Source organism: Nymphaea colorata, chromosome 2, assembly GCF_008831285.2.
Source record: "Nymphaea colorata isolate Beijing-Zhang1983 chromosome 2, ASM883128v2, whole genome shotgun sequence".
In the NCBI taxonomy this organism is placed as follows: domain Eukaryota; kingdom Viridiplantae; phylum Streptophyta; class Magnoliopsida; order Nymphaeales; family Nymphaeaceae; genus Nymphaea; species Nymphaea colorata.
Window position 1 is genome coordinate 33,556,819 of NC_045139.1, and position 27,003 is coordinate 33,583,821.

Below are 27,003 nucleotides of genomic sequence, written 5' to 3' on the forward strand. Positions count from 1 at the left end.
TTACACGGGAGATGACTTTTTTTTTTTTATGAAAACTTAATTTTCTGAAAGTTAAGTTCTAATGAGTTCTGAAAGCCCAGTTTTTGTATTAGTCTAGCTAGACTCAAACTCACCCGTCAAAACTCAACTCGAACTCGACTGGTTCGTAAATGAGTCGAGGTCGAGTTCAAATATATGCTCGAAAGGTTAAACGAGTCAAGTTCAAATGGTAAGAGTTCGACTTCTTTTATACTAGACTCGACTCACGAAATATAATGAGAGAATACTTAAACAAGTAACAATTAAATGAATTAAAAGAAACAAGACATGCTTAACATAAACAAGTTAAAGGAGTCGAGCTCGACGCTGCATTGGCAAGTCGAGTTCGAGATTGTTTTATGGAGCTCGGATCGAGTTCAAACTGAATTCGAGTTTTCTGAGTCGAGTCAAGCTGAGGCTGGCGTGCTGGGCCGGCTTGTGTGCATCCTATTTGTGTGTTATAGTTGACACACCGAAAACCCATTTTTTCATTAATAACATGAAGGGGCAACTTTTGACAAACTCAAGCTTTGTTAAAATTGAGTGTTTCCTAATCCCAGATTTGATGTCACCAAAACACTCTAAATACTTAAAAGCTCGTACGTGTTATCGGGTCCAGTTGTGTTGTAGATCAGAATGGAAATGAGTAGAAACATATGTACTTATATATGATCGCTCTTCTTCAAGGACAAACCTATATATTTGTGCCCACTCACTCAAATTTCTAGCTCCGTCACTTGTTAAGCCAACATTAATGAACAGTACTGGAATATATATACCTATATATATAGAAAAATTGAATGCTAACCTTAGTTATCTAAGGTCACCCAGCTCATTCATGAGGGCTGTTCGATACATTGTAAGGAATGGTTGAAATAAAAACAAGGAGAAAAGATTATGAACATTTTCATAGCACCTTTTTCTCTCTATTTTTCTCTCTTTATATATATATATATATACATAAAATATATGTGTGTGTGCATGCAATGCATTTGTATAGAAATTGCATGATTAAGTCTTTTTTTAAACTTTAGCCATGCAAGTTTGGGTTAAGTCGTTCGAAACGTAACAATTGATTGTTGACGTATATACTTCTTTTTTATAAGCAGTTAGATTTGAAGGGGACCATTTGGATGTCATTTTTTGAAAAACTTTGTCTATGAAAACCAACTTTTGTGAAGGGGATCATTTTTTGAAAAACTTTGTCAGGATAAAAATCTTTGGAGGGAGCCGGAAAATCAATTTTGTACCAAAAACTTGGGAGGAAGCAGGTTTTGAAGACCCTTTGGTTGAGTTTGATAGCCTAGATTTTGAATCAGGAGATCTTTTGTTTAATCAAACATAGGACGTCAACAACTACATGATCATGATTCTAAGGTCAGACATAAAATTTGCTTTGGGCTGACCTGCAAACGGGTTTTTACAAACAAAAAGAGCCAACGATCTAAAATTTCATAAACTTTGTGCTTACAAAATGCCAACCACATCGATCTGTCGTTTTTAATAGTAAACTTCATATGGTTTTTGTTAATATTTTGGAAGATTGCCTTTAAAAGATTATTACATAAGCAATATAATTGCACCAAATTTTATGCATTCACGTTCCACCGGATAGATTCTCATATTCTCCCCCAAGTTTAGAAATCCGTCTACTTCATCTTTTTTCTCTCCACATCCTAAACCTACCACTCAAACTTCGGCCATTACATTAAGCACAGTCAATGCAGTGGCAGTGTTAGCTATCACGTTTGCGCGGTTAGGTAAGAGGCCACGTCTCCTCCACCAAGCCTATATAGCGACCATTATGCCCATCATCGTCCCCAACACAGACCAAGACCAGACCAGTACAACAGCAGAGAGTGAGAGAGAGATGGCACCAACAGTGGTGGTGGAGTCGTCGCCGGCAGCTGCTCAGCCGAGACCGTTTCTGCCGACGCTGAACGAGGAGAAGACGCTGAGGGAGTCGTTCGTGCGAGACGAGGACGAGCGGCCGAAGGTGGCCTACAACGACTTCAGCAACGACGTCCCCGTCATCTCCCTGGCCGGCCTCGACTCCGACGACTCCCGCCGTGCCGAGGTCCGCGACGCCATCGTCCGGGCGTGCGAGGAGTGGGGAGTCTTCCAGGTCGTGGACCACGGCGTGGACGCCTCCCTCGTCTCCTCCATGACGGAGATGGCGACCGCCTTCTTCAAGCTGCCCCCCGAGGAGAAGCTCCGGTTCGACATGTCCGGCGGGAAGCGCGGGGGGTTCATCGTGAGCAGCCACCTGCAGGGGGAGACGGTGAAGGACTGGCGGGAGATCGTGACGTTCTTCTCGTACCCGTTGGCGGGGAGGGACTACTCCCGGTGGCCGGACGTCCCCGAGGGGTGGCGGGCGGTGGCGGAGAGGTACAGCGAGGAGCTGATGGCGCTGGCGTGTAAGCTGCTGGGGGTGCTGTCGGAGGCGATGGGGCTGCCGTCGGAGGCCCTCAGGGATGCGTGCCGGGACATGGACCAGAAGATGGTGGTGAACTACTACCCCCCGTGCCCGCAGCCGGACCTGACTCTGGGGCTGAAGCGGCACACCGATCCCGGCACCATCACCCTGCTGCTGCAGGACCTGGTCGGCGGCCTGCAGGCCACCAGGGACGGCGGCAAAACCTGGATCACCGTCCAGCCCATCGCCGGCGCCTTCGTCGTCAACCTCGGCGACCACGGCCATGTGAGTTACTGCTGCTTGTGCTTTCTTTTACGAAAATTTTACAATCAAAGGCCATCATTTACTCATTAATTATATACGGTCACCACGTTCTTGAGTTTTTTGCTTTTACTTTTTTTTTTTTGTTACGACCTTTTCCAGCTGGCTATTACCATCAATGAGATACATATTTTTTCAATATTTCGGAAATTTTTATTCCAAAATAACAGAAATGATGGTGACCTTTTACCTTTTGTTAAAGCGAAAGAAACGTTTTCAACTTGAAAGAATTTTGATGGAAAGAGTTAAAAACTCTTCCCATGATTTTACTTTTTTTTTTTTTAACTTTTGAACTTTCTTTTTACAGTTTGTCAGCATAACATGCTGTATAAAAAAAAAAAGGAAAACAAAAGGCTCTTTTTGACTGAATTCTCTTTCTAGAAATGCACATCATGCGAACACAAGTCTCAGAATTGGAGAATGTTAAAATAAATGCCTTCCTTGGGACACTGTGTCCATGTGTTCCGCTGTCCCACGTTTGGATTCACTGACAATGGGACACCTTCTCACTGATATTCAACTAATTTTTAGCACAACACGAGGTGATTCAAAGTTAAATTCAATTTCGATATAATAAAAAGTTTTAATACTAAGTGTTTCATAAATCTACCTCAAAGATTGGGAGAGTGTCCCTAAATTTAAGGTCTAACCGGTGCTGTGTGCATTTCTGCAGTACCTTAGCAACGGAAGGTTCATGAACGCGGATCACCAGGCGGTCGTGAACGCAAACTGCAGCCGCCTATCGATCGCCACGTTCCAGAATCCGTCGCCGGACGCAATCGTGTACCCATTGAAGATCAGAGAGGGAGAGGCGTCGATAATGGAGGAGCCCATCACCTTTGCAGAGATGTACAAGAGGAAGATGGCCAGAGACCTGGAGCTCGCCAGGCTCAAAAAGCTTGCCAAGGAGGACAAAAGCGAGCAGCAGGTCGAGGAGATCGCCAAAGCCAAATCGATCAACGAAATTCTGGCCTAAGCTGAAAGCAGTTGCTGCAAGTACTTCCTACTTAGTTCCATAAATTTGCAGCAACACGCGATGCCACTGTATGAATTTATTTTCCACATGATGTTGTTCATCGAGGTTGTGTTGTTTTTTGCTCTGGCTGTTTTACGGGAGGTTATGTGTGGCTGAGGGGCAGTAATATAAGAAATCTTAAGCACCGATATGCAATACGAGAAGAAAGCAATGTATAAGCAAAATAAATTACGAGGGTGGGTGTGGGCCGTGTGGTCAACTGACCACACAACCTTACACTTAGTGTTTATATTACAGCACTTTTATTAACCTAGTCAGTTCCGTGGAAGATGGAAATTGAATTGAATCCACCAAAACTGTTTCTAATGAACGGACAGACAAAGAACACTGTGCATGACATATCTTCTTGGCCCACTGCATATAACCAGCTTCAATTACATAAATCAAATAAAAATCATTTGCCGATGTAAATGTATTTATGTATATGTATAATTTTTCAGAATATATATAAATGGGAAGAGACATAAAATTAATTAAGATACATAACACACCTAAAAATAATAAAATCGATGATATTGCACATGTTACCCTCATAGATATATATCAGTAGTGAATCAAATCTATTTGCCACCGATTCAAATCAAATTAGCTATTTGAGCTTATTCAAACTTATTGTACTGTTCTCGTTAAAACTTGTGTTTCTTGGTTTTTCTTCTTTCTCGGAAATGTTTTATTTTTTGAACCTGCAGACATTTACTTTTATATAAAATACAAGGAAAATAAGTTAATCTTGTTCTTTAGGACATTTGTCTTTTCATTTTCTTAGTTCATGACACACTAACGGGTCCGTAAATCAGGGCCAGAGCTAGGATTTTTTCAAAAGCAGGTCAAACAGTTCAACGCTGAATCGAGTAAGACCAAACTGAACTCAAGTTTAAAAAATACATTACACAACTAAAATTTTTTCAAATTTTGTTTTCTCAGTTAGTTAGGGTGGGGCCATGGCCTAAGTGGCCCCACCCTCCCTCCACCCCTGACTAGGATCGACAAACCCGGCCCAAAGGTGCGCGAACTGATTCTATTCCGATCAGCATATGAGATATTTCAATGGGATAATTAAGCAACACCGCCTTTTCACGTGGCAGTAAAATGGCCAAAGTGGCATCCTTTATTTATTTCATTATTTTATTCATGAACTTGTTTATATGAGTCATACTGACGTGCATTAATATGGTTAATGACTAAAATACCTTTAGTTCACATTGAAAAAGAAATTTTTTTGTAAAGATAAAAATTAAAATGAAAAAAATTAAAGACTATGAAAGACATTTCTTTTTAATAAATTACCAAAATGTCTTTCCCTTCTTTACAAAGGGCCTCGGCTAAAAGGGCTTCCATCTCATCCTCACAAGATATCAAACCTGCTTTTGATGCCTTGGGGGCAAAATGGAAACCATCGTGATGATCCGAGCTTTCCGTCGTAATTATGTCGTTGATCTGTGAGGGTGCCTGAAACGTTGGCTCCAGATCCAATTAATCAATAACATCAAATTTTATACAAGAAATGAAACATGCGATTGGATTTGCATTTCATTTTAAATAAATGACCCAATCTGGTTGAAGTGGGATTCAATTTCAAATAATTATCACACATCTAACATCCATACATTTGCAGAATTGGTTCTTAACATATCATAATTATGTATTTTGTATTCCTTTTATATATCTTAAATTTGACAAAATCTGATATAGTACATATAAGAAGTTTTCCATTTACATTTGAATCCAAATATACGAATATCTGATAAATAATATATTTAGTTAAGTTCTTCTCAATCAAGATATGAGAGATTAGTCCGAACAAGTGAAAGAACAAGTAGTTTGTTAGTTACTCCATGCTGCGATAAACCATGTAAGAGGCAACGGTTCTGCTCAAAATTAAAATTTACACTTTTACACATTATCAGAATCATGCTACGACTGCATTCGCTCTCTCTTTATTTTTCTCTTTTAAGATATATATATATATATATATATATTGGTATAAACCAGACCGTTAGGTCAGGGACAAAAACCAGATGCTCTAATTTTTGCTGAAATTTTATTTTCAATATAATGTAAACATCTTAATACATTTATTAAAAATATTTTGATATAAAACATGTTTTACGTTTTGTTTCAAGTTATTTTTATGCAAAATATGGATTTTAATACTTTCAAAATTTTGATGCTATGGGAGTCATTCTTTTTTGCTTATTTGTAAAATTTAAAAACACCAATAAAGCACCACGCAACTTAATATATGTTTTGCATCAACCTATTCTTTAGGTCATATCAGTTTAAACATCAAAATTAATGTGAGTGTTTTTTTTTTTTCATTGCTTAGTGGTCTGGTTTCTACCAATCTTTCTCTCTCTCTCTCTCTCTCCCCCCATATATATATATATATATATATATATATATATAATTCATATCTACCTACCAAGCATTTATAAACAATTTTCAAGATATATATATATATATATCTTGAAAATTGATTATAAATGTTTGGTAGGTAGATATGAATAATAAATATAAATGCACGTATGTTTGAGGTAACATATGGATTTTGGTTTCATTTTCAGGGGCGTTGATTTTGAATTTGTCTTGTACCGATGTTTGGGTTTTGTCTCGTACAGTTCCGATTGTCCTTATCTCTACGAGTATTATCTCCTCACGCTCTCTAAAAATAGAGAGGCTGGTTTGTCCTGTATGTTCAGAACTGCTTGCCAAGGGAGGACAGCGACATGATCTCCGGGGACACGAGGAAGGAGTAGACGCTTTCACTTGAGATGCGGTTGAACAATGCCATGTGCCGTCGCTTATACCTTTCTTGTGCACAGCAGTGAAATTATAACCTCATATTTCTTTTTTAACTCAGGAAAATTGATGAGATGTTGCTTCAGTGATGAATTTGACAAATGATGCCTGATTGGTTCGGTGCTCGAACGTGTGAGTTGCATATTTTAAAGGTAGGTTGAATCTGATTGTTCCGTTGGATTGAACTTGATAAAGGAGTAAAGGAGCCAGCCTCTTATGAGAGCAAAATGAAAAAAAAATATGAAAGTTATTTTTTTTTTCATGAAATGCGAAACTACCAATAATAAATCAAATAATACTGTAAAATTTGCACTATTATCAAGTAATGAACTTTTTGTGAAAAAATGGCTAAAATAATCCTTGAGAAACTATAAATATTCCACCCTAGCTTGATTGGACTTGTCAGTTGTGTTCGATAGGAGGCCAAAAAAGGTTTAACCCTTCAAATTGTGTCATCTTCAAACAGGACCGTAGTATAAGGAGGTTCATAAAACTCTATGATTTTTTATCAAGATCAATTGTGCTACTTTTTTAAACAACTCAAAACTTGGTATGTGAACTCGAAAGACTACTTCATGACAGTGGGAAAATAATCACTCACTTAAAATTAAAAAAAAAAAAAAAACAAGTATAAGCCATTTAGGATCCGAAACCAAGCATCTGCGTTGTTAGATCAAACATAAAATCTTCAACTATTTTATTCGAATTATAAGTTCCTTTTATTAATCTTTGCACTTAGGACTTCGGGCACCAACGTAGCTAGTGAGGTAAAACTAAGGCATGTCGATTGTTGGCTGAAAATGGCTTTGAAACTCCATGCACCCTGAAGCAGTTGCTTATACCAACCTCACAAACCTTACTTATTTTTATTTTTATGTTAATAATTTCATATATTTAGTTGTTTATATATATATATATATATATATATATATATATATATATATATATATATATATATATATATATATATATAGATAGGTGCCCCTTAAAACATTAAGTGTTATTGAACTAGTGCTCCCGCCAGCCAAAATTTCTAGATCCGCTAGTGCCCTCAAGCGTCGACTCCACTCCCTTTTTTGTCTTGAGGGAATCAGAAGCGATCTCGGACCCTGAACTGTGCATTTGTGTCCATAGGTTAAACATGCAATCTTCAACTTTTTTTAGTTGAATTATAAGCTGCTTTTACTAATCTTTGCGCATAGGACAACAAGAAAGCTAGTGAAGTAAAGGTGTGTTAATTGTTAGCCTGCTAGGTGAAAACTACTCCTTACTCCCAAACCCCTTCTTAAGCTTGGTTTGGGCCCAGGCCTTGGAAAATTTTTGGAAAGATCCTTTTTAAAGGTAAAGCCTTAAAAAAAAAAAGGTTGCTTTTATTACTTGTTTTTCATAAGGAATAAGGAATCGAATAGCTTAATCCGCCAGGTTATCCAAAAAAAAAAAAAGAGCTTTAAAATGTGTTGTGAAAGAAAATAAACCAACTTTTAAAACAATAATTAAAAACCATTTTTTCATATAATCAACTTAACACACCCTCAAAGAATGGCCATGAAAAATATAAAAGGATAGAGCTGCCCAAGATCAGGAAAGAAGACAATAATATTTGAACAGTGTAGCGTGTTTGTTAGACCAAACAGACAAATTCAATTTCTATGGGTGCTATTCTTTCAAACTACAATGAAAAATGTGCCATACTACCACCCATATTTAAAGGTCTGCCGAGGGAAGAGATAGCTTCGCCTCCCCTTGTGCCTCAGTTCTTATGTGCTTTGATTAATTTCCATTTCCGTTCTTAAAAATAAAAAGGAGGAAGATGAAGAAATATATTCAGAGAGCCAGAGTATGTACAAAGCCACAAATTACAGACCATAAAAAAAAAAAAAGAAACACTACAAGAAGTCGATCGTCTTCTTCAAAGCAAAAGAGAAAGAGAAAGAGTAAGATCATGGGTTTCTTCCTAATCAGTAATCTCGTCTCCAAAGAGGTCTGTACCACTTTGAGTGGAAGGACGATTGGTAGGAAACCATGAGCAGAAGCAGCAGCAGCAGCAGCGCCACCCCCCACGGCGAGCTCCCGGCCCTGTGTATGGACTCCCTCTCCCACCGCGGCCCCCGGAAGGCGAGCCTCCCGTTCACCGACACGCTCCGCACCAGGAGCACCAGCAGTACGGGGAGGACGAAGAAGAGGAGGTTCAGCTGGTTCATGGCGGAGTGGACCTGGCTGCTGTAGGCAGAGTAGCTGGACAGCGAGAGGAAGAGGACGGCGATGACGAAGATGAAGACGAAGGGCAAGGGAGGAGGGGAGAGGGAGTCGACGAACTGGCTCTTCCACCCCCTCCGCCACTCTGACCCCTTCCTTTCCTTCGATAACCACCACGACGCCATCTCCCCTGCGCTCTCCTTCCCTTGTTTCGATGGCGTCTGCTTCGTCTCTGGTTTTTATAAGTGAATGTTGGCAGGAAAAGGCGATGGTGGAGATGGTGCAGGAAGGCACTTGAAAAAGGAAAGTGATGAGAGATTCCCACACAAGGCATAAATTCGAAGAACTTGTTCTTGGGCTTGCTTTAACCTCCTTTTTCCTTAGCTGAGTTCAATTGTTTATTTTCTCTGATTCTTTTCTCAAATGAGTTGGATTGATCTCATTAATAAGGAATTAAGGATTTTATATATGATATCATTTAGGCTGGGTTGTACAATTTTTTAATTTCGTTATACAGTTCAATTCATATCTGACCTTTAGATACACAACCGGATCAGAACCAACTTCCAAAATCATGAATATTAAACATAAATATGAATAAGAATAAGAATCCATATGCTATTTCAACAAGATATTTATTTTATTTTTCTTACTTAATTTCTTGGTGAACAGAACAAACAGTAGGGTCATGACCGCAGGCTCTCTTCATTCTCCTAACGAGCTAAATATCAAACATTCATGATTCTCCTGTCACAACTCTCTGCAATTCTGCGTTAAATTGGTCTGATTCCACTGATTTCGATTGAATTAGACCCTTGCTTTCGTATTAGGTCAAATTCAATCGACATGCATGATATATTTTCTACTAACTTCTTTTGGATGAGCCGAAGGTTAACAATCCACTATCCAGAATTGAGGTTCAAACGTCTTTCATTCCTCCTACTTCTGGTGAGTGTTAGCGATGACTGATGGTAGCTGTGCACTCGTCAACTCAGATGTCATGCTCCGTTGCTTAAGACTTAAAAGTGTAGCGCCTGTTGGAGTCGAACTATACATATGCTTTTACCCAACCAGCTATGTTGTGCCTTTTTATGGCCTTTTAGTTAACTTTGAATCAGTTCTTCTTGACAAATTTATAAGTTTCTACTTTTCTTTTGATTTTTTGCTCAACGATACAAATTTTAATTTGACCCAATTGACAGATGATTTTAGTTCAAATTGGATTCCGTTTTTCTTTATCATTTTTACTGAACGATTCTATTTAAAAAATAATGCAACCAAGGGCGAAGCCAGGATTTTTTTCAGGAAAGGGCCAAACGGTCTACGGGTCAGGTCAAAAAGAGCGACAGAGTCGAGCCAAAGTAAAAAAAAATTGATTTTTTCCATTTTTAGGAACCTTTGCTTTGTTTTCAAGATTTTAGTGATATGAACTTGATTTATAAGAGTACATTGGATAAACACCTAAAATTATAAACTCTGTAGTAGTTTGCTTTGATGGTAAGATTTTCTAGCTTTCAAAAGTTTATAAAATTCTAGACAGTTGATTTTTTTGTTTTCCTAACGTTCTCTTATTATTTGCTTGCCTAAATAAACTGATTTGATTGTTTTGATGCATGAAACATATGCATCCTATCCAATGTCGTAAATATCGGTTGATACCGATACGAAAACTTAAATTATACAGCTTATCAACCGATACGCACCAGCTCGCCTAGCTGTATCGGCCTTTTTCTTTAGGATAAGAGAGAATATGTTTATTCTTATTAATTTATGGGGTAACTTAGAATTGATATAATAAATTCACCAAGGTCCTGAGGCAGGTCGAGTCTTCAGGGATAAAAGGAAAGAGAAAAAGAAAAGAATTAATAGTAGAAATGGAAGCGTATATACAATTAGGAAGAGCTGAAGAGTATATATGAGCTCAAACAGATCGGATCTTAACTAGATCTGGGATCCGGACACCTCATGAGCTTACTCCTTTTTATTCATCAATTCCTCTTTTGACTCTTATTTCCTTGTATTCAGAGCTTTCAAGTGGGCCGCCCACGTTAATTACCATATAAGAGTGTGAGCGGGTCAGATCTTCACTGTATCTGGATACATCTAGATCTGGATCCAACCTGATCAAGGTTATGGTACTGGCTCTGGATCCAACCTCATCAATACTGGGACCCATAAAATCTACATATAATTAAACAATATTAGGCATGCAAGATCTGAGTCTGCATATAATTAAACAATGTTAAGCATGCCAATGCACTGGCTGAGGAGTTTGATTTACTAACGTTGGGTACTCTAATGATATCGCATGACTTGCAATTTTAATTGTAGTTGGTGCTTCTTTCAGGTGAGCAGGAGTAGGGGCGAAGCTAGAAATTTTTCATAAGAGAGACCAAATTAAAGTTTCTAAATTTTGACTAGAACCGAAATATCATTTTTAAAATTTTTTATATAGAACAAGTGAAATTTTTTAAAATTTGCATATAAATTTAAAAAGTAAAATTGAGGTGGGGATAAGGCCCATACGGGCCGGGCCTTACCTTGGCTCCACTCCTGAAAAAGAGGTTAGCAACCCACTGCCAAGAAAAGAGACTTGAAAGCCTTCTGATTCCCTCTATCCCTAGGGCCTTGGGCTGCTTACAATACAAGATTCGGTCGGTGCATGGTATTAATCGTCAACTATAATATTGCAATTTCATAGTTTATAATCAAGAGAGTAGCATCCATAGAAATTGAACTGATGGCAGTTGTCGACACAACCACTGTGGGCAGGGGCGGAGGGAAGGGGGGCCGCCTAGGCCATGGCCCCACCTCAGCCAATGAAATTTCTTTTTTTTTTTTATATATTGAAAAAAATAATATTTTTTAATTATGTAAGGTATTTTTTGTATTATAATTCGGTTTGGCCCTACCCGGATCCAGAAGTCGAACTGCCGGCCCGCCCCTGAAGAAAATCCTGGCTCCACCCCTGCCTGTGGGAATGGCGGATCTTTAACATCATGAGAAGTTATATGCAGGGTTATATATAACGTCGTGTGTTGTATGACAGTTACGTAACATAACTTTTTATAGAACTGAGATGTTAGACCCCCAAAACTAGTTTCAGGAGTGTCAATATACTGTATTTGATGTCATTTATATTATGATAGAAGGTAAAATACTAGATAGATCTTATGTTATAACTTCAAACTACAAAAAAAAAAAGTGCCAAAAAGAAAAAAATAAATAAAGGGAACTTAGAGGTGCATAGATTCTGCAATCGTGGAGATTAGGTTTGTCATAAAAGGCATTTATATTAAAAACGAAACTAGTTAAAATTGATTTCACATAAATAATAGGGGGCATTTGGATGACACCTCAAAACCAAGTTTTGGAAGTAAAACCTGATTTTGCTTCTTTGACTAAATTTTTTAGAGTGTTTAACTGCTATTAAAACTGAATTTATGGAAACCTCAGTGTTGCAAAACAAGTGAAAAACCTAAACCATTCAAGACATCGCTTTGCAGCACATAAGATTAATGTCTCTAACACTCGGAATAGACACTGGCTGCCTACTAACTCTCACTCTAACCATTGCGCCAATTTCTTTGAGGACATGAGCTACCTTTTTCTGCAACGTAAAGTTTAAAAAGTTACATATCGTTGAACTTTTTTTGTTCTTATAAAATCCTAAATGCAGATTCAAATCAATTTATGCTTGGACTTCTTGCCCTCGTGATCCATAGGTACAACTTCTTGCACAAGGGGTTGTCGCCCATAAAAATTGAACCAATGACTTATCTTCTACTAGTTGCGGCCCCCAACCAACCTTACCAAATCCCTGGGGTTATCACATTTTTATAATTAAAAATGTTGAGAAAACCTTACAATTTTAAGATATAAATACTATTTTAATACGATCAGGTTGCACCTTCTAAATTTGTCCAATTGAAAGTGGAGTTAGTGCAGGTGAGAAAGTGGGACGATGGTTACTAAGTAAATGTACCTTACAACGACAGCCCACCTTTTTCTTATTCTTAGAAAGGGTCATTAAAACCACTCATTTTTCATTTTTCATAGAACAAGCTCACTTTTTCATTTGTTTTCTGATTTTCTTTCTTAGTTTTATATCCAGGTCTGGTTTCATTAACCTAATAAGTACTTGAGGATTAGGTAAAGAGTCAATTTTTATTTTTTTTGGGGTCCCCAAATGAGTTAGGGCATAGGTTTAGGTATAGGTGTGCATTTGAAATATTTCCCGTTCTTTTAAAAAGTTTATTTAAGCCCATATATTTCTCAAAGAAAAGTCTTGACTTTATTAATTTTATGGGATAAGATTAGGTTTTGCTAAAAACATCTCATGTTTTCTAGTCTCCTTGGTTAGGTTTGTCATAGGGTTTTGCATTGCTATATAACTTATAAAAACAGAGAATTTTCAAATACCCACCCAACTTTGTACTCTTTAACTTATTTGCACCCTAAAAGGCTTTCAAATACCCGGATTTCAAATCTTAGGATACGAGATCTAAAGCTATCAAACGCACCCTGAAGTCATGTTGCGTAGCCTGCTTGGGCCATGCAAGCTTCCCGATTTAAATAAGGTGGGAGGAGGGAAAGGTCCGACCTTAAATCTATGGACTATGGATATAAGATCATCGATTCTCATATTATTACAGATGATCTCATATAAATAAGCACAAACTAATATAATAATAATAACAATAATTTGGAGGCTAAGCCCCTGGCTGGAGAGAGAGAGAGTGTGTGTGATAGATTTATTTCCAATTTTCGTAAGTACATCCAAATAAAAGGAAAAGAAAATCCATGTCTGAATCCAAACAAGCCCTAAAAGGTCTGAATCCAACTCTTAAATCCAAAAATTAAGTATATCATGTTTTTTTCGAAAAAAATGAAAAAAAACGTGATAAATTAAATGGTTGTTTAAAACTTTAAAAAACATGTTTTTTGAAAAAAAAATGTTAAAAAATTTTCACATTTTTTTAATGCCAAATAATTTTTTTTCGTTTTTTATTTTTTTATTTGTTGCAAATCTTAGTGTTTTTATTAATAGTTTCTCACTTATTTTATTTCTATCTATTTTAGTCCTTTTAAATTTTTAAAAATTTCTCATATTTTTCTGTTTTTTTCCTTAAAAGCCAAGGAAACATAAAAACTTGTTGAACATTGGTAGCCTCTAAGTAGGGGAAATTAACACCAGAAATTTCTTTGCTATTCACAAGTTGACCATATAATTTCATTTCATGGCAACCACGTCATAAAAGTCTAACATTGATGGATTTCTCTCTCTCTCTCTCTTAACTAGAGTTTAGTTTCCTCTGTCGTCTGCCCTGATTTTCTAGTATGTCAACCTTTCTCCTTCTCCAGCCAGGCCGATCCGTCAAGCTCTCTCAAACCTTCTATCAAATCCACAAGAACCAGTCTTAAATGGGCCCATTGGGCTAAAAAAACCTCTATTAACTGAGCGCTAGGCTGTCGGCAAGAAGTGGTCATGTTGTATAGTTTTGTCTGGTTAGCTCAGTTTGAGTTAGCTCGATGTCTAGCGATAGCCTCAAGCATGAGTGGGGCACCCAAAATAAAAATTATATGTAAATTTTAAAAAATTTTACTTGTTTTATATACAAATTTTGAAAAACAATATTTGAGTTATATTCGAAATTTATTTAAAAACTCTAATTCGGTCTTTGGCTCTGCGCCTTCCTCAAGGTTTTAAGCCATAAGAGGAAAAAAAATTCAGGAAAAAATATTTTGGCTTCAAAGTTTGTAGTTTGTAGGTTGTTGGATTTTCATGTTTTTTTTATTTTTTTCATAGTAGCAATCCATATACTTCCAAATAAAACCCAAACGCAGAGGGATATATTCGTAATTAACGAGCAGAGTCAACTTTTGGCGCCAGTGCTATATAAACCGAACCATCAACCATCCCGGCCGGACGGCGAGACGGGAATAATGGCAGAGACCGGAAGCTGCCAAGAGATGGCGGCGTCCGACGAGGGATCGGCTGGGAGCCGAGCGGAGTTACGGACGTGCGTTGTTTTGGGCGGTCGCAGCTTCGTAGGGAGGCCCCTCGTTGCCATGCTCCTGCGATCCCGCGAATGGAAAGTCAGGATAGCAGATGCCGGCTCGTCCTTGGTCCTCGATCCCGACGAGGAGGACTCCGACCTCTCCCGCGCGCTCCTCTCCGGCAGTGCTTCGTATATCGCGGTCGACATTGGCGACAAATCGCAGCTCATCAGAGGTGATAGTTTCAATATTCGATCCTTTTTTTTTTCCTTCATTTTCTTTTACCTTCCCAATTGTGGAAGCACGGCTGATCTTGAGGATAGGTCTGATGAGCGCAGTCAAATAAGGGCGAAAATGATGACCTATCTCGTTTGCTTGGAAATGGTGACGAACCTAAGTTTCAGGGAATGAATTTTTCGTTTCACTGTTTCCTGGAATGACTGTTTTAACAGTGCTTTCTGGAAGTCTAGAGGATCGTGAGATTGATCTTGGTAAATTCCGTGAGATTTTATCGAGACTTGAGCATGGTTATCTGGCCAAGTTGCTAAAATCTTTTGAGTAGCTATTTTGTCTTCCTGAGTTATGTCGAATTCTTGAGTTACATGAAATTTCTGGGGTGGGATTCCTTTGGTTCTCTATGAGTAAATGGTTTTGGAGTTGCCACAGCAACTTGGTCTTTCCATCTACCGCGTGGTGACTTTATCTTCTAGTTATTTGTCTTTAAGATGTTTGTTGTAATTATGAATTTGAAAGTGCTGAGAAATCTACGGACTGAAGGTAGATAGCGTCTTTAAGGATATGATTTTGCTAGGCTAGTCTTGATTGAGGTTTCTGGGTATAAGAGCAACTCAACATTGAACCTATCTACTGGAAATCTGTGTTTATCCTGAAATGTAAAAATTTTCTCTGTGATCTTTTCGTAGTAGACAAATCCCAAGAGAAAAGCAATAGCATAAGGATAATTTCTGTTCGGAATTGTCACTTTATTATTATGCATATTTTCTTATAATGGAAGTCCTTATATTCGAAAAACTCTTGTATGTGCTGTCACGTCTCCTAGATTTTCCCAAGAAAGAAGGTAATGTGAAATTTTCTCATGCTAAATGAGATTTCTGAGAAAAAAAGTTAAGTGCAAAAGTTTTGGAGCTTTAACATCTTCACACGTAACATACTTTTTTTATTTCAGACATGCAAATATGACAATTGTTTTAATGAGTGTTCTTCTTAATGAAGTTACTAATAGTAATCCGAAACTGTCTCCAAAAAAATGCACGTGGAGCTTGGATTGTTGGACTTGTACATGGCATCACATAATTCCTGATAAGCCTGCTTGCATATCTCCCAATTCCAATGACTTCAATCAAATAACAAGGCCGACATATGTAGTCATGAAACGCAGAGACAGGAAGGAATGCTTGACATGGTCGAACGTAGTCCTTCCTATGTTAAAATTTCTGTTGTTCGCTTGCATAAACTTGTAGTCCTTAAAAAATAAAAGTTGCATAATGAAGTGAACTATCTCTATTCAACGCATGTGTAGTGTGGTTACTCCCTTTTGAACCATCTGTAGGGCCCGCTGCTTATTCCTTCTAAAAAAGGAAGCAGGCGTGACTCTCTTTCTCCATACAATACACAACATAAGTAACTGGTGGATGGATGTGATCTTAAAAAAACCTGAAGTTAAGCTTCAAAATAATGTTTTCTTGGTGTAAAGTTCAATTTTTAGGAGTACAAGCTCAAATGTCAGAACTTTTTCCTCTTTTAATATACGATCTGTCCAAGAAAAAAATAAGATCTTTCAGCTGGTGAACTAGTGAATTTGCCTGTAATTTCATATCCTTTTTATGTTTTGAATTTTGAGGCACAAAGATGAAAAGCACATCCTTTCTCCTTGCAATTTCAGTTTGGTAAATTCATGCATTTTCTTGCATCGACTTGGTTGCTTGCTATTTCAGAATCAGCTCTATGTTCACTGTACTTCATCCATAAGACATTTGGTGGAGCGTCTGAACAGTAACACCTAATTTATGCTGATGAAATTTCTGCAGCATTTGAAGGATCCATTGTTGTATTTCACATGGATGCATTATCCTTTACAAATGATTTCCTTTCCCAGTACAAAACCATTGTTCAAGGTATGCTCAATAGGAAGCACCACATAGTGAGATTCTTGGTTCATACTTTCACTTGACATTAGCTAATGTGGGTCATTGATATCAGGTACAAAGAATGTAATTGGTGCCTGTAGACATTGCAGAGTCAAAAGGCTTATGTACAACGGTTCAGCAGATGTGGTTTTTGATGGCAAAAATGATGTGCATAATGTGGATGAGCGTTTGCCATATCCTTCCAGAGTATATGTCCCATCTGAAGAGTGTCTTATTAATTTCTGTTCCTATATTTTGGTGTTTTTTGTGGATTTACAATTATGTCTCAAGGTATTGAAAGCATTTGGTATTTACAGTTTGAAGAAGTGCATAATGACTTAAAGGCTCAGGCAGAGACACTAGTCCTGTCGGCAAATTCTGTTGATGGCCTGGTTACATGTGCATTGCGTCCTGCCAATGTCTTCGGCCTTGGAGATCCATACCTTCTTCCACTTATCACCAGTCAGGCAAAAGCTGGTCGTTCTAAGGTATCTTTGTGTTTCCAAAGTTGCTAGTTTCACTTCCATCTATATGTTGCTTTTGTTTGCAAATGTGCTTGTTCTATAATCAGATGTTATTCTGATGTTTTACCAGCAATTTTATTTGGATTTTAAATAGATTTGATTATTTGATGGATTCTCATTTCTTTTTGTACTGATGATCTATGACATGTTAAGGACATCTGCATTAATTTTATTTCTTACACCTGTGCTGGAAAATCTTTCACTTGTTTTTTTCCTTAGGTCCATTAGTGAATACATGTTATTGGATGGATTTTTGTTTCTTTTGATAATGATGGTTTATGACATGTTAAAGACATCTGCATTTTCTTTCTGTTTGTGCAGAAAATTTGTTCATTTATTTCTTTCTTGGTCAATTAGTGAATGCATGTTATTTGGATGGTTTTTTGTTGTTTCTGATAATGATTGTTTATGACACATTTAATACATTTGTGTTAAATCGCTTCTCTTATGCTTGTGCAGAAAATTCGTTTAACTTGTTTCTTTCATCAATTAGTGCTTGCATGTGGATATGCATGCATGAATGTGCATTGGAGGGGTGGTGTGTGCAGTTGTCCAAACATTATTCTTCTTTGTTTTGAAATATCTTTCATGGTTTCAATTTGTGAGATATCTTTCATAGTTTGAAACTTTGAATATCTTATACTTTCAGTTTAACCATATTTCAATTTCAGACTTGTCGATAGATGTCAACGTGAATTGGTTACTAGAAAGTAACTTTTAAGTTCTTTTCAGTACATCATAGGGAATGGTGAAAATATGTGGGATTTCACGTACGTTGATAATGTTGCACATGCCCATATCTGTGCTGAACAAGCTTTGAGATCAAATACAGGTGATGTGGCTGGAAAGGTACTATGCGATTCTTGAGGTTCTTATAATGGTATTGTTAGCTATCATTTGTTAACTAAATGGCTATAATTGTTTTGGGAAATTTGCAGGCTTTTTTCATAACCAATGGTGCGCCAATGAAACTTTGGCAATTCATTTCACTTGTGTTAGATGGCTTAGGCTATGAAAGGTACATGCCCAGGATGCGTTCATGTTAGACCATTTGTTTTTCGGCATGTGCTACTACTGAAATTGTGAATAGTAGCAAGTGTGGATAATGGCATATGCTTTCTTTGGTTGAGCATATGCTTCAAAGTGGTGCCCATGGAAGAAGCACTTGAATGAAAATTCTGAAGCACATAGATAACAAATGGGTGGGTCACCTTATGAACTATGATGTGCACCTCAGGAACCACCTCCAAATAAGGGGTCGAAGGCCTCATTCGACTCGAGTTTTGTGTAAAAAAAATGAAAATAAGAAACTAATGGGGATGAGACACAATGGCTTCTTCTCTCTCTATTTCTTTTATTTCTATTTCCCGAAGCCCAACTGCCATCGACACAAAACTCATTGTTGACCCCATCTCTGTCAGTGTACTCCTGCAATTTTGTCTAGCAGGTCTCTCCTTCTTTGTTTCCCTCTGTTCCTCTCTGTCTTTCTTTCTCTCTTTCTCCACTAGAAATGAGCCTATCCTTAAAAATGGGAGAACAAGATGAATAATTAATTTTAAAAATTGATCATTTAGGAAGTAAATTAAAAATTGTCTAGGGAAAATGAAAAAATGTAATGAACCTGCACAACACGAATAGATAAAAGCATAACCAATAAATATGTGATTCTTCTTTTTTTCCCTTCCTGATTAGGCATGTTTTAATTAGTGTCACAGCTACCGCGATATTTTAAAAAATAGCACAATATTAATGTCAAAATTAATAAAAACGAAAAAAGGAGAAAAATCACGATATTTTGAAAAAATTGCGAAAAAAATATTTATCGAGACATTATCGTGATTTTGTTGCAATTTTTTTATTTTTCTATTTTTAAGCATTGATATTATCATGGATTCAAACATAAACTCAAAATAAATTGTTTTCATCATTTTTATTATAATTAAAACATTCCTATTATCACTGTTATATAGTTTTATTTATGTTTTTCTATTAGTTTCTCATTTATTTCATTTATACCTAATTTTTTTATTTTTTAAAAATTTCCAAGTTTTTGTCGAGATTTCCCTTAAAAAAACAACTTTGCTGATTAAAACCTGAGAAAAATGTTTTAATGCACACAATATTTGTTGATGTAAGTTTCCCTGAATGACTTATTTTGAACAAGTTGCCTCGTTGAACAACTAGGGCACGATTTAAAGTATATTAGGATAGGTTAGAGCAAGCTTTTAAGGGGAAAAATTTATGCTGCTAATTTAGCAGATTTAAACTGGAGATGGTCTTTTAGATGCTCCAACCACCTATTCAAGCATGAGCCTGTGTGTTCATTAGTTTCTTCTGTATTCCTTTGAAACCTGGAATAGTTGAAGGGTCTATATTTTAGTATATTTGTTTGTTTGCTTAACCTTTTTTTCCTCATTTCTAAGTGAATTAATTTGCATTTGCTTTTCTATCTGCCCATTTCTATCATCCTCTTGCTTTTAGATATTTTTTCTTTTTGTGTTTCTTCTAATTTTTGTTGGCAACCAATCTGGAAGCTCTTGAATTAATTAATCTACAAACTTTTTGTGCTTGCAGCTTACTTGATTATGAGTACATAGAAGTTAACACTTGAATGAATACATGAAACAATAATAGGTGGTCATTTTTTGTTTGCTTAAATTTAAGAAGAAATGAGGGGTAAGAAAATTGTGGTTGGCTTTGTTTGAGGTTTCTTTGGCATTTGCTTATGTTGTTAAATTCATTCAATTTTTGGGGTTATAAAAAATCACTTAAATAAAGAATGTAAGTGCAAGACAAAAAATATGGGCATGGGAAATTCTGCACGAAACATCGTGCTGGGATTATTATAGCTTAATTTCAGTAATTTATAGTGGATTTATTAAATATTCCTGATTTTGAGCTAGTAATCTTAGCTGACATGGGGCTGTTCACAACCCTAAAAAAGACTAAACAAGGATTAGTCACTCTGATTCAGTCCAAGTTGATTGACTATAAATAAATAAATACATATGTTTCTATGAAATAAATACAAAAACCTATACATGTATATGAATCACGTACAGATTTGTATTGTTGGCACAAATACATTTCTCGGATTGTGTTGGCAAGGTTTTACTTGGATAGTAAACGGGAACTTAGTTTTTCTTGGAAAAACTTTTGGAATTAAAAAATTAATGAATAATAAAACATTTTTCAAATTTGAGATTTTACTAATTTTCTTACAAAAAAAAAATTGGTCAGAATCTAAGAAAGTTATGAAATGTTAAAGAAACATAAAATAAAATAAAATATATATAAATCATAGTCACAAAACCGTGAACAAAACACATTTTTTCACGTTTTTTTGTGTTTTCTTCATTCTTTCATTTTATTCATTTTTTTTCACGATTTTTAATGCCAAACATTTTTTTTCATTTTCAATTTTTATTTGTTGCAAATTTACCTATTTTTTTATGTCTGCGTTACTAGTTTCTCATTTATTTTATTTTTACCTCATTTTTAGTTTTTTTTTAGTTTTTTAAAAATTTACTGTATTTTTCCCTTTCTTCAAGCTCGATACCTGAGAAAAACCTCGCCATTTAAAATGTAAGAAAGTTTTTTGTGACTATGATATAAATATTTTCTTTGAAAAGCTATGAGAAAAAATAAAATACAATATACAATAGTTCACTTTTGCATTTTTTTTGCCAGTTATCTTGATTTTCCTCATTTTTTAAACCTTTTTTGGCCCATTTTTTCATATTTTCTTGAACAAACCAGTGACATCTTTGACAGTGATATATTTGTAAAGCAAAATTAGTTGACTGACCAATGATTAGGCTGTGTAGTTTACTAGTTTGGCCAATTAGTTACTAGCTTGAAACACAGGTTGGTCCATCACCGATTTAAGTCACTCAGCTGACCAGTTGCGCAGGTCTGTTGACTAGTCAGGTTTTTTGGTAAATGCATTTATTGAACTTTTAGCACATGCTCATTTCTCAAATCGAAATTATTTATTGTGACACACTGAAATAACATGCAATTGATATAAATGTTAAAGTCAAAAATTTACTTGGTGTGTGATTGCCCATAATTTAAAGACTCTCCTGTGATGCCTCATGGATGCGCAAGCCAACCTGTGTGACATAGCTTTTGGTAGTGCACAATAACTTTGCTGGATATCAACTTGCCATATGTTGCTATTTATGGTACAGGATATCGTATGCAGCTGTAGTGAAACTCTTGAAGTATTAGCTGCAATTGCACTTATAGGTATAAGCGCACACAGTGGTTCTTGAGCGTGATATACACAATTTTATGGGCATTAAGAAGTTGACGTGTAAATTTTGTTATTCAGTGTAAATGTTTGATGTTTTTGCTGCTTTTCTCTTACTATCTTTGTATGAACTTGTCTAGGTTTAGCTGACTGATAGTTTACTGCAGGCCCACTATACATCTTCCTGTTAAACCTGTTTTGCTGATGACCATGTTGGCTGAACATTTGGATAGAATGTCAACTACATACCGGAGGGGGTCTTCCTATCTTTCTCTTTCAGCTGCTTGTCAACTGTCCTGCACAAAAACTTATGACTGTTCTGAAGCAAAAAGGCTTTTGGGGTACTCACCAATAGTCACTGTGGAGGTACAACTATTTTAATCATTACTAGTATTTTAAATTTTTATGATGAACTTCTAAGAAAGAGAAAAGCATATGACAATAAAGTTTCACAAATTTCTAAAAAATGCTTAGTTGGACAATAATAAAAGGATATACTGATGACTTTCGACACTTAGTCAAATGTTTCACCAAATAGAATGGCTCTCAGTTCTTTCCTTCATTCTATGATATCATTATTTTCTTCTTTTTTCAGGAAGGGATCACATTGACCATTGATTCATGCTCCCATTTGGTATCAGTTTTTCCTCAGTTAAAACGTCGAGATTTCTCTGTTCCATCAAAATCATTCAAACTACTTGGTGGTGGTGAAGGTTGGGTGCTGTCCATGTCTTCTTTGGTTGTAATTTTCTCCCTTTTTTTATTGGCTTATTAGTCTCTTTTTCTTTTTCCTCATGTTGCAGTTGCAGACATTATATTATGGCGGGATGAGCAGAAAACCTTTGTGCACATTCTTGCATTGTTTTTCACCTTTTACTGGTTTTTTCTTTCTGAGAGAACTCTTATATCATCTACGGCTAAGCTCTTCCAATTGGCTTTCATTGGCCTTTTTATCCATGGCTATCTTCCTTCATCGATGTAGGTACTCTTATAGCCATCCACTGCCCATGCTTTAGTTTTCTCCATGTTTTTGTGTCTCTCTCTCTGTGTGTGTGTGAGTGTGTGTGTGTGTGTGTGTGTGTGAGAGAGAGAGAGAGAGAGAGAGAGAGAGAGAGAGAGAGAAATGTATTTCAAACAGGTAAAAGATAAGTTGAATCAGAGTCCCATATCTGCTGGGAGTGGACCCCAACAGGCTTGACACAGTTCTTGGCTGCCAAAGCCAGACTGAGCTCTTGTCAGGTTTGGTCTATGAGCTGCATTCTACCTGTTAGATAGATAGAATTTGACGCTTTAAACCTGAGGAGTAATCTAGTCAACCTTGATAGACTATTGTTTGTCACTACTCAGGCTGGTTTAACTCTTGAGTTTTTTCTATTGGGCAGCTATATCAGCCCACACCACCAGCCTATCTCAGCCTAGTTACCTGATCACCCCTTGGTGTGTTTATCCATGATGATGCCAAGAAATTGGCATCTTCATCTTTAAATTTCATCTTGCAATAATGCATTTGTTAGACATGACCGTAAGCATGCCTTCAAGAATACATTTGCTGGACATGATTGTACACATGTCAATGAACCAGTGTTTCTAATGATGAATTTACTGCAACAGATTTGGCATCAAAGTTCAGAAGATATCACCTTCTTGCTTTGAGGTATCACTCACATCAATCCGTCCATTATTTGTTCTGCTAGCAAGCAAGTGGAACAGAGGAATCGACTTATTGCGGTACCTGGCCCAGGGAGATGACTGGGTTACTTGTATGAAGGTGATCATCAACTAAAGCCTTTGATAAACTTTACAGCTCTCAAATGGCATGGAAGTGGTTTATCTTTCTTTTTGGCCTTTATTCTGGTGACTGAAACCCAAATTCCCGTAATTACATTGTTCATGTGCAATTCTACAAATCCTACTTTGTTATGAAAAATGTGGAGGCTTTGTCTTCTCAAATGTGTAAATTAGCAGACGGAAAGGCTGGGTTTGTCTTTCCTGTTTCTGGGATGCTAGGAGCACGACTTGTTTCTGGCATCATCCAGATGGGAAATCATGTCCTCTAAGTTAACGGTTATATGCAGGGATGGAAGTCAAGGGGAGTCTGACAGGGGCGATGGCCACCTAGAGTTTGGAAAAAACAGTTATAATTTTATACATACATACATTCTACAACTGGGTGTGGACATAGAAATCCTCCAGCCTCTTACAACTCACTGTCCAATGCAATGCATCTGGCGGCCGTGATTGAATGGAGGTCCGGATGGTGCCATATGAACATTCAATCAAGTTGATCAGACAGGCCATAAATCAGCTTACATAATCTTCATATTTACTTACTCCACATATTCCAGAAACCTATTTTTATGTTTGTGCATATCTTTCTGTATAATGTCATTGATAGTAACATGTGCACATGTACATAATATTAATAATATATAATAACATAAAATATACAACATGTATTTTTTTTCTGTAAATACCTCTTTGGATTGGTGGAAGTTCAGCATTGGTTGAATGGCCAAATTATCCATTTGGACTATTCCCAGCAGTTAGATTTCTAGCCGCAGGGATCAGCCCATAGGGGTTGAAGCCTTTTTTCTTGTATGTTTATTTAAACTTGAAGCATGTCTTGCAGAAGATTATTCATTTCTTGGTGGTTCTCTAGCACGTGTTTATTTATTTCTTGGTGTGTTCTCTATTATATGTATATTTTTGAGCCATTTTGTACGTCTTCTTTTGATAAACTTAGTGCTTTGCACCTCGTTTGCTTTTTTACACCAACAGCCTAGATGATCCAACTTAGACAAAGTAAAGCTGATTATGGTATTTCTAATCAAAAGACCCAGCCAATTTGTCTACAATCTAATGATGATATGATATGTGTGTGTGTGTGTGTGTGTGTTATGTAGGTATGGGTATGGGTGCCAGTATGGGTACCAGTGCGGGTACGGGTACCTTCTTGGAGGAAACTTTGAATATGCTCCTGGTGAAATTTAAAATGTTTTTTTGGTGTTTAGATGTTTGCTGGCAATACATCCCAAGGGATTTAGACTTCCAGAGACAGAAAACTTTTGTCTCAATTGGATGGTCATTAGCTTGAACACTTCCATTTTAATAACATTCTTTTTCTAATTGATAACAGGTCATGGGCGCTCTTTTCTTAATGAAAGTGCTTCTCTCGTTGTCATCTTTGACTTTGATTGGAGCAGGTATGCATTGACATGTACTATTGCATACACGACATAAAATTGTAAGTGTTGTCCAAGATACTGACTTGCAAAAAAATGGCTCAGGTCTGGTCTTCGTCTTTACTGCTTTCTACATATATGAACAAATGGAAGAAGAAATCGATGGCTTAGTGCTAGCCCTTGCTACATTTCTCACTACAGACTTGCCTGTCCACGTAAGAGAATATATCAACAGGATAATTCAGTGGAAAAACAAGAGAGCTCTTTGAAAGTTCAGTGACTACCCATGCCGCTCCATGGATGAGTTTACTTTTAATTTTTTGATTGGCATGGTCCTTCCAACGACTTAACAAGCTATAGAGATGCAATACTAAGGTACGATCATTGTCCTTGCTTGTCAGCTATTATGCTGAATGCTTCTTGAACTGATATGTCAAATTTTTTCCATCCCTAAGCCGTTCGAAGCTGTTTGATCTAGCTTCCTTGTAGTTGATGATGGAAATAGTGTCAAAGCGAAGATAAGCTGTCAGAACATGTTTGTGAACATCTTCTATTGTTTATATGTTCATCTCACATACGAGGTTTTGTATTTCCCTAAAAAACCGAACATGAACTGGTGTGCTTTATTTGTCTACATCTATAAGGGTGTGTTGGGGTGCATCGAACTTTTCCAACCAAGGTGCAGAAAATCCTTCTCTTGAGTGTTTCCCTGCCAAGTTCCATTCAATCACGATGCTTTTTTCACTGGGATGAGATGTCGCGTTATCCAGAATACAGGTTTTGACAGAAGTCGAGGGTTCCTGCTTCTCATCCTTAAAATCGGGACCTTCCCTGATTATATACAGGTATCCAGTTTGACTTTGGATCCATGTCTATTTTGGATCTGATGACATAAAGGCTTTAATAGCACCACCTTGTACATTTTGACATTTGTTTTGTCAGCTGCAACTGATTTAATTTCAAGCACTCATCCAAACCACAATCAAAGTACATTTTGGCTTGTCCTGCTATTTTGGTGGGGAAGCAGTTTATATGTTATGGCCTGCAGGGACAAGCGTGAAAGTCAGCCCCTACTGACAGCGGACCCATTGTCAGAGCCCATTGTGTTTGTTTGCCAACAAAGAGGGGGCCGGCTTTCACTTCGGTCTCTCTTGCGGCCATAACATGGAATTTGACCTCAACGGGCAGTAGCGCTGAGAACAATAAATTCATTTTTGGATATGATATCATAGTAAAATGGGTGGCCTATTCCTTCTCCTCATCTATTTAGTGCATGAATAATGCCCAAGGCAAATGATATGTAACATTTCTTTGTTCTCCGTAGAAAGTTGGTGCATTTCCTTATACAAGGCAACCCTTTCTTCTTCATGGACTGTGAGAAACAAAAGAGCGGCTGCTTCTTTCTGGAGACAATAAGTTAACTTTTTGCTATTGAGGAAAACTATGAGCGTGACTTGGGTGTTGTGTCCTTTCCCGTGCAATGTTGAAAGGGCTTAACCACCTGATGACATGCAGTATAGTTTGCCATGTGTCATCAAGTGGTGTGGGCTCTTAAGCATTATAGGTAAAAGGTCATAACAAACAACCTGCTTTCCAGTATTAAAATTTTGAAAATGTGAGGATTGTCTTACTGATTATTCAGTAATAACTTGGGTCTGAAAAAGATTTTGCCTTCTAGAGCCTGTCAAGAGGGTGAGTACCACAAGAAATGAGTTTTGATTTATTTGATGGAAAAAGAGGATGGTTTTCCCAAGGGGACATTTGATGGCAAGGAAGAAGTTTCGCTGGGACTTTAATCCAAGAAGATTTTACCTGGAATAAACTGAGAATGAGAAAGCATTTCAATAGAATTTTTTTTTCCATGTTTGGAAAGGACATGAAATTATTCTAGAAGCATGTTATCGTGGACAATGAACATGAAAAAGAAGGTGATCGAATGCATTAAAACTAGATTGTGGAATATAAGTGCACTAGGGAGAGGAAGGAATTGAGCAATTCAACGAAAGACTAGAAAAAATGTTGGAATCTTCTTATTCAAAAAACTTACCAACATAAACTTGATTCTCATAGGTACACCATATAATACCCAAATTGGATTTGGAGTTTGTC

The 27,003-nt window shown here is 37.0% G+C and overlaps 3 protein-coding genes across 5 annotated transcripts; 2 read left to right on the top strand and 1 right to left on the bottom strand.

Annotated features, from left to right (window-relative positions):
• Positions 1-1,824: 1,824 nt before the first annotated feature.
• Positions 1,825-3,928, top strand: LOC116246718 (flavanone 3-dioxygenase F3H1). The gene is made up of 2 exons (XM_031618548.2): positions 1,825-2,719; positions 3,429-3,928. The coding sequence occupies exons 1-2, from the start codon at positions 1,889-1,891 to the stop codon at positions 3,729-3,731; spliced, it is 1,134 nt and encodes a 377-aa protein (XP_031474408.1). The 5' UTR covers positions 1,825-1,888; the 3' UTR covers positions 3,732-3,928.
• Positions 3,929-8,386: 4,458 nt separating this feature from the next.
• LOC116248641 (uncharacterized) lies at positions 8,387-9,022 on the bottom strand. Its single transcript, XM_031621547.2, has one exon. The coding sequence runs from the start codon at positions 8,969-8,971 to the stop codon at positions 8,549-8,551; it is 423 nt and encodes a 140-aa protein (XP_031477407.1). The 5' UTR covers positions 8,972-9,022; the 3' UTR covers positions 8,387-8,548.
• Positions 9,023-14,717: 5,695 nt separating this feature from the next.
• LOC116248785 (3beta-hydroxysteroid-dehydrogenase/decarboxylase) lies at positions 14,718-25,602 on the top strand. 3 transcript variants are annotated; one of them, XR_004171059.2, is made up of 13 exons: positions 14,718-15,021; positions 16,835-16,921; positions 17,007-17,140; positions 17,251-17,421; positions 18,190-18,306; positions 18,396-18,475; positions 21,880-22,078; positions 22,308-22,425; positions 22,516-22,690; positions 23,324-23,480; positions 24,849-24,915; positions 25,000-25,269; positions 25,350-25,602. XR_004171059.2 is itself a non-coding variant. In XM_031621757.2 (12 exons), exons 1-12 carry the CDS (start codon positions 14,733-14,735, stop codon positions 25,161-25,163), a joined length of 1,758 nt encoding a protein of 585 aa, XP_031477617.1. In that variant the 5' UTR covers positions 14,718-14,732; the 3' UTR covers positions 25,164-25,602. The 3 variants fall into 3 exon arrangements, 2 of the variants coding, with proteins under 2 accessions (XP_031477617.1, XP_031477618.1); XM_031621757.2 differs by having other exon boundaries at positions 25,000-25,602; XM_031621758.2 differs by lacking the exons at positions 24,849-24,915; positions 25,000-25,269; positions 25,350-25,602 and adding an exon at positions 24,616-24,801.
• Positions 25,603-27,003: the final 1,401 nt, after the last annotated feature.

Bases quoted from the DNA above. Each gene is read 5' to 3' on its own strand.
- LOC116248785 (XM_031621757.2), top strand. From the start codon at position 14,733: ATGGCAGAGACCGGAAGCTGCCAAGAGATGGCGGCGTCCGACGAGGGA. The intron at 17,422-18,189 runs GTATCTTTGTGT...AGTTCTTTTCAG, and splicing joins CAAAAGCTGGTCGTTCTAAG to TACATCATAGGGAATGGTGA. The intron at 23,481-24,848 runs GTGATCATCAAC...AATTGATAACAG, and splicing joins ACTGGGTTACTTGTATGAAG to GTCATGGGCGCTCTTTTCTT.
- LOC116246718 (XM_031618548.2), top strand. From the start codon at position 1,889: ATGGCACCAACAGTGGTGGTGGAGTCGTCGCCGGCAGCTGCTCAGCCG. The intron at 2,720-3,428 runs GTGAGTTACTGC...GCATTTCTGCAG, and splicing joins ACCTCGGCGACCACGGCCAT to TACCTTAGCAACGGAAGGTT.
- LOC116248641 (XM_031621547.2), bottom strand. From the start codon at position 8,971: ATGGCGTCGTGGTGGTTATCGAAGGAAAGGAAGGGGTCAGAGTGGCGG.